This window comes from Artibeus jamaicensis, unplaced genomic scaffold (assembly GCF_021234435.1).
Source record: "Artibeus jamaicensis isolate MK-2021 breed Jamaican fruit bat unplaced genomic scaffold, CSHL_Jam_final scaffold_1964, whole genome shotgun sequence".
NCBI lineage: Eukaryota > Metazoa > Chordata > Mammalia > Chiroptera > Phyllostomidae > Artibeus > Artibeus jamaicensis.
In genome coordinates, this window is record NW_026522030.1 from 55,187,620 (window position 1) to 55,209,226 (window position 21,607).

Below are 21,607 nucleotides of genomic sequence, written 5' to 3' on the forward strand. Positions count from 1 at the left end.
CCCAAAACTCAAAAAAAAAACAAAGCTGCTTGAAAATTTGCACATATATTGTATCATTTTATGCCTCTGGGACTCTGCCTACAATTTCTTGTCCAAATATTCTTTACCCCCTTTCAGAATCTATTATATTGCTACATCTATTATGCATTTAATTAATGTCAAACATCTACACAATGCTAACTATGTGCTAGGCACTGTTGGAAGTGTATCATAAATATTGGCTTGGCCAAAAAGTTCATTTGGTATTTTAGTAAAAAGATATTTTTCATTTTCACCAATAACTTCATTGAACAATGTACTCATCATTTTGTCCCACTACCTTCTGCCATTTTTTGGGCAACTTAATAATTCAATTTTCTCAAAACATTTTATCTTTTTGAACAAAGAACTCTTCCAGGTACCTTTGGCAGTCTTCCAGAGAATTAACATTTATTTCTATTAGGAGAATTTTGTAAAGACCAAAATAAATGGAGATCCAAAGGTGCAATTTGGTGAATATGGCAGATGAATCAGAAATTCCCAGCCCAGCTGTAACAGGTTTTGCCTGGTCATCAAAGAAACATGCAGTGTTGCATTATCCTGATGGAAGATTATGCATTTTCTATTGACTAATTCTGGATGCTTTTCATTGAGTGCTGCTTTCAATAGGTCTAATTGGAAGCAGTATTTGTTGGTATTAATCATTTGGTTTTCTGGAAGGAGCTCATAATAGAGGACTCCCTTCCAGTCCCACCATATACACATTGCCTCCTTTGGATGAAGACCAGCCTTTTCAGTGGTTGGTGGTTGTTTGTTTTGATTGCCCCATGATCTCGTCCATTCCACATTATTGTAAAGTATCCACTTTTCATTGCCTGTCACAACTTGTTTTAAAAAATGGAACATTTTCATTGGATGTCAGTAGAGAATCACATACAGAAATATGGTCAAGATTTTTTTTCACTTAATTTATGAGGAACCAAAACATCAAAGTTATGAACATAACCAAGCTGGTGCAAATGATTTTCCAGGCTTGATTTGGACATTTTGAATATGTTGGCTATCTCCTGTGTGGTATAACGTTGATGGCTCTTAATTAATGTCTCAATTTAATCACTCAGCTTCAACTGGTCTACCCAATGCTGGAGCATCATTCAGTGAGAAATCTCTAGCACAAAACTTCACAAACCATTTTTGACATGTTCTATCAGTTATAGTACCTTTTCCATATACTGTACAAATAGTATTTTTGCATTTCAGTTATATTTTACCTTTCTTGAAATAATAAAGTATAGCATCCTGAAAATGTTGCTTATTTTCTTCCATCTTCAATATTATAGTGGCTACAAAAAATTCACCAATTTGATGTTTTTTAAAATGCATGCTGATATCACAGCTATCACAATACAGTCTAATAAAATTGTTTCAAATGTTGTTAAAAACAACTAAGCACCACTAGACCCATCTAACAGAGAAAAACCGAACAAACTTTTTGGCCAATCCAGTATTAACTAATAATCCTAGAAGATAAGTAATACTGTCCCATTTTACAGATGACAAACTGACATATAAAAACAGAGGAATAGCCCTGGCTGGTGTAGCTCAGTGGATTGAGTGCGGGCCTGTGAACCAGAGTATTGCAGTTCGATTCCCAGTCAGGGCACATGCCTGGGTTGCAGGCCAGTTCCCAGCAGGGGACGCATAAGAGGCAACCATACATTGATATTTCTCTCCCACTCTTTCTCCTTCCCTTCCCCTTTCTTGAAAAATAAATAAATAAAATATTTTTAAAAAACAGAGGAATAAAGTCAGAATTGCAGACAGAGGATTCTAGTTTCAAACTATGTACTCTAATCCATTACACTATGTCACATATGCATTTGGAATTTCAAAATTAAAAAACATATCACATTCTGCCAACACTGATGTCTAAGTGGTACGCTATTAAAGGCCTCTGGGTTGTAGAATTAATTACCTGTGTACCATCAACTGGTAGGCTCCAACCTACCTTGAATCTTTTCAGAACCAGAAACTGATATTTTTCAGCAATCACACCAAAAACAGATCCTTGTCTTGCAAGTGGACTCACGATTACTTGGCCCATGACACTAATGTTTCAAATTAAATGCCAATTTATTAACTTACAGCTAATAATAGAACTATCTGTCACATGGACCAGAATATTCATGTCAGCATGACCAGGACATTAATCTCTTAGCAGTCATGAAAAGCCAGATCTCTCTTGGCAAGATGCTTAGTCCATATGTTATCCTAATGAGGGGTATTTCTGGGATGAGCAGAATGTTCATTGGCCTCATTTCAGTTAGTGTAAGACATCTGTACATCGTGGGAGCAAAAGTCTTGCCAGTGGGACCTGGAGGACTTCAAGTTTATTGGTCCCTTACCTGGGACACTTTTGGGCTTGGCACTGACAACTACGTACTGTCATTCTTCTCTTTTCCATGATTATTTTCTTTGCTACATTTCATGTTTAATGTATATATAGTCAATCTTAATATCTCGATTAGGACCTTTCTATCTCTTTAAGATAGGTTTTTTCTGCAATTTTTTTCAGACAACATATTTGTTTAGATAACATTCTCAAGACTGAGCACAAAATCTATCTAGTATTTCTTTCACTGAATATAATTCAGTGATTTTCTTAACAGCAAAAATGAAGTCATATTCATTACCCAAAGTAAATGCATTGCCCAGCATGTAAAGAGAGCTCAATGAACATTTCTTGAATAAGCAAGTGAATTAGGAGGCAGTAAAGCATTATAGTTATGAGTGTAAGCACTGAACCCAGATTGTCTGGTCTCAAATCGTAGCTCCATTACTTAATAGTTGTGTGATTTTCACAGTTTACTTAACCTCCCTAAACTTCAGTTTTCTTATTTGTAAAATGGGCATAATGATGGTACCCTGTCTCCCAGGGTTGCTGAGATGATTAAATAAGTAAATACGATACAACAAACCTAAAAACGTACCTTAAATTTCATAACTATTTGTTATTAGTGTAATCATTCTCTCAGAATTTTGTATTGGATTTTACTCATTTTTTAAAATGTAATTTATTTCTTTGTTTTTTATTGAATATATTGAGATGACATTGGTTAATGAAATTATATCAGCTTCAGGTATACAATTCTACAATACATCTGTGTATTATATTGTGTGTTCACCACTCAAAGTCAAATCTCTCTCCATCATCATTTATTCCCCCCATACCCTGTTCTACCTCCCCCTTTTGCCCTTTTCCTCTGGTTATCACCATGCTGTTGTGTCTATGAGGTTTTTATTTTTCTTAACCCTTCATCTTTATCACCCAACACCCCAACCCCCCTCCCCTCTGATAGCTGCCAGTCTGTTCTCTATATCCATGAGCCTGTTTCTATTTTGCTTGTTAGCTTATTTTGTTCATTAGATTCCACATGCTAGTGAGATTATATGGTACTTGTCTTTCTCTGACTGGCTAATTTCACTTAGCATAATGCTCCCCAGGTCCATCTATACTGTTACAAAAGGTGATTTCCTTCTTTTTTGTGGCCAAATAGTATTCCACTATGTAAATATATCACAGCTTTTTATCCACTCACCTAGTGGTGGGCACTTGGGCTGCTTCCAAAGCTTGGATATTATAAATAATGCTGCAGTGAACATAGGGGTACTCATGTTCTTTCAAATTAGCGTTTTGGGTTTCTTAAAATATATTCCCACAAGTAGGATTGCTGAGTCATAAGGGAGTTCCATTTTTAATTTTTTGAGGTAACTTCATAGTGCCTTCCACATTGACTATACCAATCTGTATTCCCACCAACGGTGCACAAGGGTTCCCCTTTCTCCACATCCTTACAAACACTTATTTGTTGATTTATTGTTTTTTTGTTTGTTTGTTGTTTGTTTGTTTTTTGTTTTTTAAATTTTTTTATTGATTATGCTGTTATAGTTGTTCTATTACCCCCTTCATTCCCCTCCACCCTACCCCCCCATCCCCACCATTACCCCCCCTTTAGTTTATGACCATGTGTCTCAAGTCCTTTAGATTCTATATTTCCCATGCTATTCTTGTCCCCCTTCTATTTTGTCCCCCTATGCTACTATTTCTAAGTAGCATACTGTCTATGCTACTTATTTTCTGTACCTTCTCCCCCCTTCTCCTCTTCCCACTCCCCTGTTGCTAACCCTCCTTGAGATATTCATTTCTATGTTTCCACTCCTGATCTAGCTGTCCTTTCAGTTTGCTTTCATTTTAGGTGTGGTTGTTAATAACTGTGAGTTTGTTGTCTTTTCACTGTTCATGTTTCTTTAACTTCTTTTTCTTAGATAAGTCCCTTTAACATTTCATATAATAAGGGCTTGGCGACGATGAACTCCTTGAATTTGATCTTATCTGAGAAGCACCTTATCTGTCCTTCCATTCTAAATGAAAGTTTTGCTGGATAGAGCAATCTTGGTTGTAGGTCTTTGGATTTCATGACTTGGAATACTTCTTTCCAGCCCCTTCTTGCCTGTAAGGTCTCTTTTGAGAAATCCGCTGACAGTCTGATGGGAACTCCTTTGTAGGTGACTGTCCCCTTAGCTCTTGCTGCTTCTAGGATTCTCTCCTTCATTTGAATCTTGGCTAATGTAATGATGATGTGCCTTGGTGTGTTTCTTCTTGGGTCCAACTTCTTTGGGACTCTCTGAGCTTCCTGGATTTCCTGGAAGTCTATTTCCTTTGCCAGATTGGGGAAGATCTTTTTTATTATTTGTTCAAATAAGTTTTCCACTGGTGGCTGTGCCTTTCCCCCTTCTGGTACTCCTATAATTCAGATGTTGGAGCGTTTAAAGATGTCCCGGAGGTTCCTAAGACTCTCCTCATTTCTTCGAATTCTTGCTTCTTGACTCTTTTCTGTTTGGCCGTTATTTGCTTTCTTCTGGTCCACTCCATTGATTTGAGTCCCAGTTTCCTTTTCACTGCTATTGGTGTCCTGTGCATTTCCATTCATTTCAATTAGTTTCGCCTTCATATATTTGTCTAATTTGTGGCTATAATCAACCAGTTCTGTGAGCATCCTGATCACCAGTGTTTTAAACTGTGTGTCTGAGAGTTTTGCTATTTCTTCCTGGCTTAGATTTATAGGCTCTGGGGCTTTGAGATCTTCTCGCACCATTTTTGGTCTGTTCGAGCCCTTTAAGTGTGAGAAGCGTGCCTTGGACTCCCAGGTCGCTGGGTTGTGACGCTGTATGTGGGGGCGTGGTCAGAGCGGGGAAATGGCAACCCCCTCTGCTGTTTCTCACAGCTGGGTGAGGAGCAGCGCGTTAGGTGGTTCCCCTGGGCTGGGCCACTCAGAGTCGCTGGGTTATGACGCTGTATGTGGAGGTGGGGTCAGAGCAGGGAAATGGCAACGCCCTCTACTGCCGCTGGCGAGGGGACCCGCAGGGCCCTGGTCCAACTGCCCACTCCCTCGCCTGTCCACCCGCGCACAAATGCGTGACCACAGTCAACACACAGCACCACTCCCCCGCTGTCTCCCCCGCAGCTGCTCGCCTGGTCGCTCACTCGGTCGCTGACTAGGTCCAACCCTGCGCCTGGATTCCGTGCGTCTGAGTCTGTCTGCCCGAGACCTCCTGTGCAACCCTGCTTCACCAGCCGCTGGTTTCACCCCTTACCGGTCAGGCTGAAGAATTTGTTGTTAACGGACTTCCAAAAAGTTCAATTTTCCGTGTCCTGGCTGTGTTTTCTGTTGCTAATATTTAGTTGTCTCTAAACTTGGTTGTGTGAGAAGGCACGGCACATCCACCTATGCCTCCACCTTGGCGGAAGTCCCCTGATTTATTGTTGAGAGCCATTTGGACAGATGTGAGATGATATCTCATTGTGGTTCTAATTTGCATTTCTCTTATGAGTACTGATCTTGAACGTCTTTTCATATGTCTATTAACCATCTATATGGTCTCTTTGGAGAAGTGTCTATTCAGGTCCTTTGCCTATGTTTTAATTGGATTGTTTGTTTTTTTGGCGTTTGGTTGTGTGAGTTCTTTATACATTTTGGATATTAACCACTTATCAGATGTGTCATTGCTGAATATGTTCTCTCATTCAGTGGGGTATCTTTTCATTTTGTTGATGGTTTCCTTTGCTGGGCAAAAATATTTTATTTTGATGTAGTTCACTTTTTCTTTTGTAACCTTTGCCCAAAAAGATATATCAGAAGTTTGACACTTTACTGCCTCTATTTTCTTCTAGAATTTTTATGATTTGGGGTCTAATATTTAAGTCAAAGTGACTTATTTTGAAAAGAGCAGAGTACTGCTGTTCTTGTGTCATCACTGAATGTTTAATCAAAAATTGATTGTTTTTGTTCACAAGAGTTCAGTGAAATGAAAACTCCCATGTATGGCTGGTGGGAGTATGTAATGGTACAAATTTTGTGGAATGTAATTTATCAAGAGCTTATAAAAGTTCATTCCCTTTAGCCCAACATTCTTCTAGAAATTTATCTATCCTAAAGCCATAGTCAGAAATTTGGATAAAGCGTATGCATGGATATGGTTCATTACACTCCCATTTATCAAACCTCAAATTGGAAATTACTTAAATAAGTAATAGAAGGATGATTATACAAATTGTATTCTTTGATGGAATATTAGTTAACTCTAAAAATGTTAACATTAAAGGTATATAATAGTGTGGGAAAATACCTCTAAAATTATAAGTAGAATAAAACAAGCTACAAAATTGTATAAGTAATGTGATTTTTTTTCCACATTGGAGAGAAATCAGTAAATCAAAATAATAGTGATTATCTTTAGATGAGGTAACTATGAGAGATTTTTTTCTTCCTTGTAGTCTCTTTTCTAAAATTTCTACAATGAACATGTATCTCAGAGACAAAAATAATTCTTTCAGAATTATGACTTTTTATATCCATTTTGTAATTTTATAAGACATTGAGTATTAAGTCCAATTTTTATCATACTCATGATCTTTTTTTCTATAAAATATCTCCAGTTTTAGAGCAGAAATAATTGAAACAAGATTCACTTAATGTTAAAGTTCCAAAAAACCTTGGATTTATATATTTGGTTAAATAAGAACTAATTATAAGTACTTATTTTGACAACTTTAGAAGCAAAATAAATGCTTAATTTCAATCTTCATGGAATAATCAATTTATGTGTACAATTTTAGATCTCAATTTAGTATTTGATAGTAACTCTTTTAAGAACATATGCAGAAGAAAGAAAGGCTGTTATATGAGTATTAAGAGAAAATTCTTTTATAAGAAAATAGTTTAAATATTGAGCCTTTCATTAGTACTAATGAGGTGTTTCTTTTTTTCTTTTTGTCACAGGAGCTGTGAGGGAAGAAATATTCGCTATAGAACATGCAGTAATGTGGTAAGTTTTGAGGTTATATGATTGTAGTAATGTATTTTTAATTGTTTTTGTATATTTGTTACTTATTATTTTTTGATCCTTTTGTTTCCTTTTTATTGAATTTATTGGGATGGTGCACATTAACAGATTTTTACAGGATTCATGTGCACACTCTGCAACACATCATCTGTGCACTGTATTGTGTGCTCACCACTCCAAATCAAGTCTCCGTCCATCACTATTTATGCCCCTACACTCTCTTCTACCTCTTCCCACATCCTGCCCCCTGGAAATCACCACACTTTGTCAATGTCCATGAGTTCATCTATTTATTTTTTTGCTCTATCCCTCTAACCATCCCGATTCCCCCAACCCTTGATGGCTATTTAAATAATGCTTCAATAAACATAAGGGTGCATATATTCTTTCAAACTAGTTTTTCAAGTTTCTTCAGATAAATGCCAAGAAATGGATTCACTCGGTCATAAGGCAGTCCCATCTTTAGTTTTTTTAGGAAATTCTGTACTATTTTCTGCAGTGACTGCACCAGTCTGCATTCCCACCAATAGTGCAATGAAGGATCCCTTTTCTTCACATCTTCGCCAGCACTTGTTTGTTGATTTATTAATGACGGCCATTTTGACAGGTGTGAGGTGATATCTCATTGTGGCTTTAATTTGCATTTCTCTGATGATTAGTGATGTTGAACATCTTCTCATATACCTATTAACCATCTGTATGTCCTCTTTGGAGAAGTGTCTTTTCAGGTCCTTTGCCCATGTTTCCTTTGGATTGTTTTTGTTGTTTTGTGTTTGAGGCTATTTTTGGGTGGGGCGTTGAATTGTGTGAATTGTTTCTAAATTTTGGATATTAAACATTTATTTCCCTTTGCTGTGCAAAATAAATTTTTATGTAGTTCATTTTTTCCTTTGTTATGCTTGCACAAGGAGATATATCAGAAAATAATACTGCTATGAGAAATGTTCAAGATTTTATTGCTTATATTTTCTTCTAGGATTTTTATGGTTTTGAGTTTAATGTTTAAGTCTTTAATTCATTTTGACTTTATTATTGTGTATGGTGTAAGAAGGTGGTTTAGTTTCTTTTCTTTCTTTTTTCTCTCTTTTTTTTTTTTTACCTGTATGGTCTAATTTTCCCACCACCATTTATTGAATAGACTGTCTTTACCCCATTGTATGTTCTTGCCTTCTTTGTCAAATATTAATTGACTATAAAGACAAGGATTTATTTCTGAGCTCTTTATCCAATGTCATGGATGTATATGTCTGTTTTTATGCCAGTACTATGCTCTTTTGATTACTATGGCCTTCAAGTATGGTTTGATATTAGGTAGCATAATTCCTCCAGCTTTGTTCTTTCTCAAGATTGTTCTGGCTTTTTGGGGTCTTTGTGGTTTCATATACATAATATATTTTTTCTATCTCTGTGAAATATACTCTTGGTATCTTCATAGGAATTATATTGAATCTATAGATTGCTTTAGGCAGTTTGGACTTTTCTAAAAAAAAGATTTTTATTTATTTACTTTTAGAGAGTGTGGAAGGGAAGGAGAAAGAGAGACAGGAAAATCAATGTGTGAGAGAAACATTGGTCATTTGCCCCTCACACATCCCCAACCAGGAATCAAAGCACTCACCTTTCAGTTTACAGGCTGGTGTTCAATCCACTGAGCCACCCCAGCCAGGGCTGGGTAGCAAGTACATCTTAACAATGGTAATTGTTCCTATCCATGATTATGGTATATGCTTCTGCTTATTTGTGTCTTCTTCAATTTTTTTCTTCAGTGTCCTATAATTTTCTGAGTACAAGTCTTTTACATCCTTGGTTAAATTTATTCCTAGGGTCATCAGAAACATATAGAAAGGACACATGGACAAAGCCAAAGGGAGCTAGGATTGAGGGTAGGAGGTGGGGGTGGCTGGGGTGGAGGAAAAATGGAAACAACTGTACTTGAACAATAATTAAAAAACAGAGAAAAGTATTCCTAGGATTTTTAATCTTTCTGAAGCAATTGTGAGTGCTGTTGTTTTTTGAGTTTCTGTTTCTGATAGTTTATCGTTGGTATATAAAATGCAACTGATTTCTGGATATTTATTTTCATTTATCATAAAATACTAAATTCATTACTTACGAAATTCATTTATCAGTTCTAGTAGTCTTTTGGTAGAATCTTTAGTTTTCTATATACAGCATTATGTCATCTGCAAATAATGACAGCTTTACTTCTTCCTTTCCAATTTGTATGACTTTACTTCTTCTTCTTGTCTAATTGCTGTGGCAAGAACTTCCAGTACTATGTTGAATAACAGTGGTGAAAGTGGATATCCCTGTATGGTTCCCCATCTTAAGGGAAATGCTTGAAGTGTTTAGCCATTAAGTATGATGTTAACTAGGGGTTTTGTCACATATGGCCTTTATTTTGTTGAGGTATGTTCCCTCTTTCCCAATTTTAGTAAGTGTTTTTATCATGAACTGTTGCTAAATTTTATCAAACACTTTTTCTGCATCTATTTTTATGACAATGTGGTTTTTATTCTTAATTTTGTTTATGTAGTATATCACATTTATTGATTTTTCCCAGGTTGGGAAGGAGGGCATGATAGCCAGTCCAAATGGAAGAGGCATAGTGGGCAACTCTAGAGACAGAAATATTTAAGGTGTGTACTGAACACTAATTTGAATAGATTGTGCTTAGCAGTATAGAAGAGAAGAATTGAAAGATATTTTGAGATTACATCATGAATAGATTTGAATGCCATACTTCCACGTTGACATTATTTCAATGAATAATGGGGGGGTCACTAGAGGCTTTAGAGCAAGGGTATTATATTATAGTTTAACTTTAGGAATGTTAATTATGTAGTGATAGGTGGGGATGCACTAAAACAGGAAATCAGTGGGGAGCAAGAAGTAATGAGAACGTAACCAGGAAGAAATAAACACTAAAGAGATCAAAATTGAGAGCACGCTGCAAGACTCAGGTGATTAAAATTAGAGTGATGTTAAAATGGGATTAAAGAAAACAGAGGCATGTTTATATTTACAGCTCTCACACTTGCTGATCTCACTGTTAGAGAAGCTCTTGCACAATGCATATTTTCTTTCGTCTACTCTCAGCTCTAATGCCACCTCCTGAAAGAGGTTTCCTGGGTTGTTTAATCTAATTTGGTTGTGCCACTGCCCAAACTCATCCCCCACAATAGTATCAATCCCATTTTACTCTTCTTATAGCCCTTATCTCTACCAAATTTATACAATATAATTACTTACTTGTTTTCTGTTTTTCCAGTCTAGAATGTAAATTTCACAAGGACAGGAGCTTCATCCATCTTGTGCACTCCTGTATCTCCAACACCCAGAACTATTAACTTACATATAGTAAGCATACAGTAGATATTTGCCAAATGCAAAAGAACTATCCAGCTTTGGGGGAGAATTTCAAGTGTCATTGTCAAATGTAAGAAAGCTGGGAGGACATTTGGAAGAATAAAATAATAAATTTGAGTTAGGGATACCACTGAGTTAGACTTGCAGGCTGGGCTTACACATGATATATTCAACTAGACAATAGGTGTTTCATCTAAGGAAAGAGATCGGCACGCAATCCATAGTTACCCAAAGTAAATACAGAATTTGAAGATTTGGTAGCAGCTTGTTTGGTAGAGTGTATAGAATGATGACAGAAGGGAATCTCAAAACTCTGGTGAATGTCTGCATTCAGGAGGAATGGGAACACAGTGTCAGGTAAGCCATCAAAGTCACCATGACAGAAGTAACAAAAGAAATAAGAGAGAATTCCTTAAGATACTCAATAGGATAAACATTGCAGAGGTTTAAGTATGAAAAAGGGCCAGTGGGGAAGTAGTTTTACAGTATATTAGGAACAGAATCATGATTGCAAGGGATTAAAGAAATGGATTCATGAGGAGATGGGTATAAACTCTTCTTATGAAGTATTAACAGAGATATCATCACTCTTGGGGGTCACAGAAGGATGGGTAAACTGTTTGTTTACAGTGAGAGACTCTTGAGAGTTGAGTTGATCGAGAGCAGCAATTTGCAACCCTTTTCATCCATGGCGCACATAAACTACCCAAATTCTGCAGCACAGTAAAAAGTATATTTTTTGCCATGCTGACAAAAAATAGGCATAATTCTGATTCATTCACACTGAATAACTACTGTTGTGTTGGCTTTTGCCATTTTTTAATTTGGCAATCTAAGAGAAAAAAGGTCAGTGCCCCTGAGAACATAGTCAGGTATTGCACATTTTAAAAATTCTTGCAGCACACCAGTGTGCTACAGCATACCAGTTGAAAATCACTAAACTACTAGAATAAGGACTTGATTATGGGAAAATTATCCTTCCTCCTATAATAGGTGTGGCTCTTGGTTGGAAAAAGGCCCTGCATTCAGGCTTCTGACTGACTCTTGCAGTTGTTATTTATTAAGGCATCACACTAGTCAGCAGGGGTATTTTCACTGGTCTGAATGTTGTTCCAGCAGCTTTGTGTTTGTGTGTGTGATTTCAAGTTCAGACCAGGGAAAGTCAGTAGTAGAATGTTCACTCCTTCCATGTGTTGCTATCTGACTCTTGAAATAAAGCATAACTCTGCCCTGACTTTGTGCTGAATGAAGGCCCTATGAGAAAAAAATGGATATAGGAGTCAAATAGGAATCTATCTTGTATCAACCATTAAGAAAAATGTGATGAACTCTATGATGCCATAAACCTTTACAACCTCAATGATGAGAATTTCTGATTAAGGTAGATGGTCAAGGTCTGTAGCAAGGATGGGAACTTCACTTCTATCCACAATGGCTGTCTTCACTCTGACCCTGTTGCTGATGGCAAATCTTTTCACTAAGTGTTGCCAGTTACTAAGCCATCATAGATATCTTCATCGGTCTGTGTTCAGATCCAAATCCAGTATAGACTAGACATAATACTTGTGAAGAAGTACAGAATTTTAGAGCTAGAAGGGACCTGTGAATTATCCAGTTCACCCTCTCATAGTCTGGGCGTGTAAATTGAGCCCCCCTCCAAAGAATTATAAACTTGCCCAGGATCATTCTGTTATTTCTGGCCATCTGTCTGCTGCCTTTGTCTCTTGTTGGAATGCTGCAACCTAGAACATTCCATAATAACAATGCTAGAAATCATAAAAGTGAATTGTATCAAATTGAGAATGAAGTGAAGTAGCCTAAGAAAAGACATCATACTTTTAAAACGCATCTCCAATTTTCTCACCAGTGCCAGCAACAATTAGCACCCACTTGAACTACTGCTACAGCCTCCTAACTGGCATTTCTGTTTCCACTCCCTTCTTTGCCACCCATCTGCAGAGTATCACTGCAGACAAGTCCATCTTTTGTAATGAGTCCAGCTTTCTTCTCTCTTCCTCAAAGTCCTCCAATAATTTCTCTTTGCACTTAAACTGTACCACGCTACAATGTCTGCATGATCTAGCTCCTTCTACCTTTGGCTACATATTTTCTTATCTTCTAATACCCTTCCATTTGCACACTATACTCTAGACATACTGGGCTTTATTTTCTTTGAATACACCAATTTCCTTCATAGACCAGAGCCTTTCCAGTAGGTGTTCCTTCTCTCTAGTTTGATCACCCTGTGGTATTCACAGAGCTGGTTCCTTCCTGTCATTCGAATGTCACTTCACAAGTGAATTTCCCAGACCATCCATGTCAGAGTCGCCACTAATCATCCAGTTCTCTGCAGAGCACTGATCACTACCTGATGTATATAGATACAAATATATTTTAAATAATTTGTTTGCGTATTTGTTCATAATCTAGTTTCCTCCACTAGAATGAAAGATTCAGGAAAACTAGGTCCTCACCAGTCTGTCCCAGTACTTAGAGCAATTCTTATGCTCAATTATTTTTGAAATGAATGCAGAATCTTTTGCCTCCATGTGCTAAAAACATTTTTAGTTGTTTCAACCATCCCTTAGCAGACAGAAAAACCTTGCCCACTCATCTCCCTTGGAGTTCTAGAAGAAAAATAGAAATCTGGCCAGCTTTTTTTTTTAGAACAGTAACATTTTATAGCGGAGAAATACAATCTTTTTTTTTTAAATTACTTTATTGTTGTTCAATTACAGTTGTCCATATTTTCTTTCCCCCACTCTCCCCCATCCCAGCCAAACCAACCTCCCTCCCTTGCGTTCTCCACTCCCCCCTGGTTTTGTCCATGTGTCCTTTATAGTAGTTCCTGAAAACCCTTCTCCCTACCTTTCCCCTCTGGCTATTGTTAGATTGTTCTTAATTTCAGTGTCGATGGTTATATTTTGTTTGCTTTCTTCTTTTATTGATTATGTTCCAGTTAAAGGTGAGATCGTATGGTGTTTGTCCCTCACTACCTGGCTTATTTCACTTAGCATAATGCTCTCCAGTTCCATCCACACCGTCAGAAAGGGTCAGAGCTTATTCTTTCTCCCTGCTGCATAGAATTCCATTGTGTAAATGTACCATAGTTTTTTTGACCCACTCATTTACTGATGGGAACTTAGGTTGCTTCCAGCACTTGGCTATTGTAAATTGTGCTGCTATGAACATTGGGGTGCATAGGTTCCTTTGGTTTGGTGTTTCAGTGTTCTTAGGGTATAATCTCAGCAGTGGAATTTCTGGGTCAAAAGGCAGTTCCATTTTTAGTTTTCTGAGGAAATTCCTTCCCGTTTTCTACAGTGGCTGCACCAGTCTGCATTCCCATGAACAATGCACTAGGGTTCCCTATTCTCTGTATCCTCTCCAACACTTGTTTATTGATTTGCTTATGATGGCCATTCTGAGTGGTATGCGGTGGTATCTCATTGTGGTTTTAATTTGAATCTCTCTGATGGCTAGTGATGCTGACTGTCTTTTCATTTATATAGAACTATAAGCAACCCCAAATAGCTGTGGCAATTTCAAGAAAGAAGAACAAAGCAGGAGGAATCACAATACTTGATTTCAAACTGTATTACGAGGCTACTGTAATAGCCTGGTATTGGGATAAAAACAGACACATAGACCAATGGAACAGAACAGAGAGCCCAGGAATAAAGTCTCGACAGTCCATTGATATTAGACAAAGGGTGAAGAGGCACAAAATAGAATAAAAATAGCCTCTTCAACAAATGGTGTTGGAAGATCTGGACAGCTACATGCAAAAAAATGAAACAGTCACCAACTTATACCACACACAAAAATAAATTCAAGGTAGATAAAAGACTTAAATATAAATTGTGACACCATAAAAGTCCTATAGGAAAACATTGGCAGCAATACAATCTTAATAAAGAACCTAAGAGCACCATCAGCTACCACAGGCACCTTGGCCTATCATGTTGCTAATTGTGATGACTGTCTCCTGAATCTCAAATCTTGTCAAGATTAAGGACAGTGACCAAAAACAAAACAAACAAACAAAACAAGTGTATGAGTAACAGCATTAGTCTAAACACTTTGGAAGTCAATTTAAAATGCCTAATTAAGATCAGGGGGTTCAGGTTAGAGAATGAACATGAAGATGTGACCTAAGGAGAGCTTTCTCAGGGGCCCCAGGGAAGATCCCTGATACCTAAATGACTTGTGTGATTGGTTTGCCAGTTCACATGTATTGCTTCTCCTAACAGTATCTTTAGTATTTACTTCCAAAAAGAGAGAAACTTGCAACTTTCCTGAAAAAAAAAAGCAAGGAGTGTAAATAAGGAAATGTTAGATGAACTGTGTTCTTAAGAATGAAAATATCTACTTGGACCAGCTAGAAATAGTATAAGAAAGTATTCTGGCTATAATAACTATGCAAACATCATGGAAACTTTAATGTTCTTCTGTTGATTTACTCTGTAGAATGATAAACAATAAAATCTTAAAACTTATGAACTAATTTTTCAGGCAAGCCAGAAAAACTGGGAAAATGAGATGTGTTCTCCTCCTTGGCCTTGATGAATAAGAGCCCCCTGACATGTTATACAAATAGTAGCCCTACAAATAGAAAAACTGTGGCCCTGGCTGGTGTAGCTCAGTGGAATGAGCACAGGCCCGAGAACCAGACAATCGCGGTTCAATTCCCAGTCAGGGCACATGCCTGGGTTGCAGGCCAGTTCTCATCAGGGGACACATGACAGGCAACCATACATTGATATTTCTCTCCCTCTCTCCTTCCCTTCCCCTCTAAAGATAAATAAATAAAAATTTTAAAAAAAAGAAAAAAAAACTGTGAATCTTTGGGAGATGCAGTTTAGAAGAGCCCAAGGAAGCTCTCCAGGGATTATGGAGTGACCCTGGAAGCTTAGCTAGCAAAAGACCCTTAAGTTGGGACTTCTGCCAAGATGGAGGCATAGGTGGAAGCACTGCATCTTCTCCCACAACCAGGTTTAAAGACAACTAAGTTTTAGCAACAAAAATGCAGCCAAACCACAGAAAATTGAACTACATGGAAGTCTGACAACAACGAACCCTTCTGCCAAACCGGTAAGAGGGGCAGAGCCAGCAGCACAGCAGGGTCAGGCAGGAAAGATCCACCAGACCAACCCGGGTGCATGACCCAGGTGTGCCAGCAGCCGTGGGCGGATCCCAGGTGTGGAGAAGCGGGCGGACCCACTGAGGGGGCAAGGCGGTAGACCCACTGAGGGCTGATCGCAGTCACACATTCACGTGCAAATAAACTGGTGAAGGAGCTAGCAGTGAGGCAGACCGAGCAGGCCCCAGCAGCAGGAAGCAGCAGAGGGAACCACCATTGTCCCTCTCTGACCCCGCCCCCACATACAGCATCACAACACAGCGACCTGGGTGGCCCCACCCTGGTGAACATCTAAGGCTCCACTCCTCATACCTAACAGGCACAAACAGATCAAAACATGGCTCAAGAACAACTCAGAGCCCCAGAGCCAATAAATCTAAGCAATGAAGAAATAGCCAAACTTTCAGATGCACAGTTCAAAACACTGGTGATCAGGATGCTCACAAAACTGGTTGATTTTAGTCACAAATTACAGGAACATATGAAGGCTAAACTAACTGAAATAAAGGGAAATGCACAGGAAACCAATAGTAATGGAAAGGAAACTGGGACTCAAATCAAAGGAGTGGACCAGAAGGAGGAAAAAAATGACCAAACAGAAAAAGATGAAGAAACAAGAACAAAAAAAAAAAAATGAGGAGAGGCTTAGGAATCTCCAGGACATCTTTAAACATTCCAACATGCGAATTATAGGGGTACCAGAAGGAGGAAGAGGAACAGCAACAAGTGGAAAACTTACTTGAACAAATAATAAAGGAGAACTTCCCCAATCTGGCAAAGGAAATAGACTTCCAGGAAATCCAGGAAGCTCAGAGAGTCCCAAAGAAGTTGGACCCAAGGAGGAACACACCAAGGCACATCATCATTACATTAGCCAAGATTAAAATGAAGGAGAGAATCCTAGAAGCAGCAAGAGCTAAGGGGACAGTCACCTACAATGGAGTTCCCATCAGACTGTCAGTGGATTTTTCAAAAGAGACCTTACAGGCAAGAAGGGGCTGGAAAGAAGTATTCCAAGTCATGAAATCAAAAACCTACATCCAAGATTGCTCTATCCAGCAAAGCTTTCATTTAGAATGGAAGGACAGATAAAGTGCTTCTCAGATAAGATCAAATTCAAGGAGTTCATCATCACCAAGCCCTTATTATATGAAATGTTAAAGTGACTTACCTAAGAAAAAGAAGATAAAAAAGATGAACAGTGAAAGGACAGCAAACCCACAATTATTAACAACCACACCTAAAACAAAAGCAAACTAAGTGAACAACTAGATCAGGAGCAGAACCACAGAAATGAAGATCACATGGAGGGTTAGCAACAGGGGAGTGGGAGAAGGAGAAGGGGGGAGAAAATACAGAAAATAAGTAGCATAGATGGTAGGTATAAAATAGGGGGGAGGGCAAGAATAGTGTGGGAAATATAGAATCTAAAGAGTTTGAGACACATGGTCATAAACTAAAGGGGGGGGAATGGTGGGGGAGAGGGTGTGCAGGGGGGAGGGTTATGAAGGGGGAAAATAGAACAACTGTAATGGCATAATTAATAAAATATATTTTTAAAAGACCCTTATGTTTATTCAAACAAGTATCTAAAATGAGAATATTGAAGAGAATATTTTAGAAGTTCTTAGTTTGAAAAATGGGAATGCGACTATGAAAATATCCTATCTTATGAGATTTTTTATTTGTGTTTTTGGCAATATTGTTTCTGTCATGGCCAAAAGTGAGAAAAAAAGCTTCAAATTACTTAAAGCCTCTAGTTTATCAAAAAAAGAAATAAGAACTCAATGTCAGTTTGATTCTACAAGTTATGAAGAGTTGGCTTGTGTAATGCCATTGGTTTTAAGTTGTATTAGGTCAGAGGCTTAGCCTGCATTTATTTGTGAAAATTCTCAATGATAGCAAGGAATTGTGGGATGTTTCTGAAGAGCTTTAAGGAAATGGCAGACAAACATCTGTTCATGATGCTTTAGGCATTCATCCACTTAGTATAGCTTAGACCCTTCCACTATTCCAAAAGCTCGAAAGAAAAGGATAAGTTAAAAAACTCTTTGATAACATCATGGAGTCTTTTTAAACTAATATGTAAGATATCATTATAATAAAAAAAGATAGTAAAGAAAACCAATAGGCTAAAGTATATTTCAATCAAAAAAGATTTTTATAATATTTATGAAGCAAATTTGGTCAATACCATTTTTAAATTTTAAAAAATCTAAGCAATGTAGTCCTTTTAATGAGCTACAGTTGAGTGAGGGTTGTGCATGTGTGTGTGTGTGTGTGTGTGTGTGTGTGTGTGTGTTGAGAGCAATGATATGCCACGTTACCTGACACCTAGTGTCCCAGATGTAAATAGAGAAATGAACTCTAAAATGGCAAATTTTTCCATTGAACAAATTACTCTTATTTTCAGTGATTATGCTTTCTAGTTCCTTATGTTCTCCCTGGTCAGGTGCTAAATAATGTATACTTTCATTTATTTTAGGTTTGCTTATCTGTATTCTGCCCATAGATCCCTCCCGTATCCATTTTATCTATTACTGCTTCACTGCAAGAATGACCAGACTAAGTCCTAACCCCCGTTGACCATGAACTCGGTCAACCTAAGCTCTCTAACCTCAGTCAGGTCCTTTTGGCTACTCTAAAATTCTTGTGCTTTGTTTCCACTCAATTTCCTCAGTGGTTCTTCTAGTCCTCTATGTTGACTTTACCAAGTCCAACTCCCTTTCTTCACTTTCAGCAGATGAGTCAGAAAATTTTTCACAGAAAATCTTGAGCCTGTTCTTCATGTGCAGTCTCAGCTTTTCTCTCCTTCAGAAATCTTTCTATACCCTTGCCATTTCTTTCTCAGTTTGTGTCTGCCTTCTAAGAATAAAGTATAGTTGTATGTCCTTTTCCTTTATCAAGATTCCTCTTCTTGTCACCCACAACCTTCTTTGACATCAAGCGTATGCTTGCCTCCACCTATCTTCAGTCTCTCCCTCTAGATCAGCAATTTTCAACCGGTGATCCACAAGACTTATTAAAACTTTCACTAACTGACTATTTAGTAAGGGGCATTGACCTCTTCCCCTTAATATTGTCAAATAAAAAAATGACAGCAGCCAACACAGCAACAGTCATCCAGTGTGAATGCTTAACAATTCTACTTATTTTTGTCATATTGGTAAAAAATATATATTTTTGGTATGACACATAATTCTAGTAATTAGTTTATGTGTGTCATGGGATAAAAAAGGTTGAAAATCACTGTAGTAGCTGAAAATAAGCCATGGTGCTCCTTGTCTGGGCTATTTATTTGCTCACTTATTCATTCTCTTGTTTAATTTTTCAGTTATTTAACAACCAACACTTACTGAGCACTCAGCTCTTATTGTGCTTTAAAGATGTGAGGAGCTGCTTCTATTAAGAGATCAGGGTACCATTGCCCAGGGAAATGAGAGTCTAGTAGAAAATACAAATATACATCACATAATTAATTAAATGTGGTGAACACAGTCAGGGTGGAGGCGAGCACAGAGTCCTAAGAGGTTGTGAAAGGATCATGTCTGATTCTCTCACCACAGTACCCCCAATGACTAAGATGAAGAGTCCAACACTGTGCTTCTGAAACCGCATCCGGGGAAACACAGCAAACACACATGGCAGCTGTGGGATGTTTTAATAGTCACAGCAAATACAATACTTGCATCTGTTGGACACTCTGTGAGCTCCGACATCATGCTGTATTTCTTTCCATGAGATCTTTATGAACTTGGGTTTGCTTTGATAAAAAGGCAAGTGCTCTGAGGAAACCAGTATAGGACAGGAAGTAAGGGTGTCATTGTCCAATTTGACTTCAGGCTTTAAGAAGTGTGGACCAACAGGTCCACACATGCCATTAGTGAGTAAAGATGATTATTTATGAATAAAATAAAATTTTATTCTTCTTTCAAGTCATATGTATTTTTCTTTCATATTGCTGCTAAGTTGCTAGAAAACAAACGCTTATTAAGTTGTTTGGAACTAACTACTTGCTAAGTGGAACTGGTAGACCTAAGGGGCACCATAAGAATAATGACTGAGACTTTAAAAGGGCTGTGAACAGATGCAGTTTGATAAACTCTTCACAGGGTAAACATTCAACACACATGATGAATTAAAGAATGAATGACATCCTAGGTGAGGCGCCATTTGAGCAAAGCCTTTCAAGATGATAGAAACTTTTTTCCCAGGCTACGTTGAGAGTGTTGTGAAAAATAGAAATGGCATTCATTCATCAGTTTCTATTTGGACCTACTATGTACCCGGTACTTTTTCTTAGCACTGAGGTAAAATTGTGACAGAGAAAGAGAATGTACTGGTCTCAAGAAGCTTATATTCTCATGGCAAAAGGCAAATAATAAGTAAATAAAGAAAAGTATGACAATTTCAGGTACTGAAGGATTCTGAAGGAAACGAGGCAGGAAAATGGGAGGGAAAGCAACACCAGTGAAGTTCCTCTATATGGGGTGGTCAGGAATTCTCTCTGAGGCCACAATGGGTCCTCTTAGCGTGTGTGAAAGCTAAGGCCATTGAAGTAGCCTGGCTTACCATATAGGCCCTGGTCGGTCATCTTATGAGGTGTGGTGTAAGGTATGTTTTGGGGAAAGAAGTTTTTATTTGTGCAAAACATATGAACTTAACCCCAAATGTCATTTCGTAAGGAGCTTTCTCAGCCTCTCAGAAAGGGTGGTGGGCATCCTTTGGAAGAACAGAGGCTGACAGGAAGCAGGCCCTCCTACCCCTGTGTCTGTGCATTTCTCTTCTCTCATTTCCACAGACTGAAATGTACAAATTGCAGGAGAGAGATTTCTTAACCTCAAGTAGGAAGTCTCTTAAATGGGAAAAATAATCTGAGGGAAAGATGATGATTTCTTCTTAATAACTATTCAAAATCCCCCACCTACTAAAGGGGGCTTTCTGAGGACAGCCTAGGCAGCCTGGGTGTGTCTCCACAAAGCTGATTCAGCTCTCCATTAGTGCTTCTTGCCAGAGCTACCCATGCCTCTCTCCTTATTGAGCCATCAATCTGAAAACCATGAATTCTCCTTATACTTTACTTTTCACTGAGAAAGAGAGTGCTCCTGTTTTAACATCTGGTTGGACATGTCTTTTTCATGTAACTTTATTATGACTTCAATTTGCACTTTTGTGTATGAAAGGGAAACCCAAAAAACTAAACTTATTTATAAAAAATTATGTATTTATTCTTACATGTTTAAACCTCAGTCACCTTCAAAGTACCCTCCATTTGATGCAATACACCTATCAAGATGATTTTTTTTCGCAGCTCAAAACAGTTTTTGAACTCATTGATTTTGATGCCTTTTAGTGCTTCTGCTGTTTTTTCTTTCACCTCTTCCACATCAGCAAAATGTTTGTCTTTGAGGACTTTTTTCATCAGGGAAACAACAAACAAACAAAAAAGTTGTTCAAGGCAAGATCAGGTGAATAGGGAGGGTGGAATATGAGGTCACAGACTAGGATAGAATAGAGTAGAATAGAATAGAATGGGGGGGATTTATACGTATAACCTATAAAGTTCTTCCAAGACACATTAAGTACAAAAAGAACAGTAAGTTGTGGAGTAATATCGTTACTATCACAGTCAGTTTTATCAAAACCCTTACAAGAAGTATATCTGTCTGTGCGACATATCACAAGCCTTGAAGGACACACATCGCACTGATCACA

General features: G+C 37.9%; 1 protein-coding gene across 1 annotated transcript in view; it reads left to right on the forward strand.

Moving 5' to 3' along the window:
• Nucleotides 1-21,607, forward strand: part of ADAMTSL1 (ADAMTS like 1) — a 948,619-nt gene that overhangs the window by 557,082 nt on the left and 369,930 nt on the right. Inside the window, exon 4 of the mRNA XM_053656510.1 lies at nt 7,320-7,365. Within this exon, the coding sequence (XP_053512485.1) occupies nt 7,320-7,365 (46 nt within the window). The remainder of the gene's footprint in view (nt 1-7,319; nt 7,366-21,607) is intronic.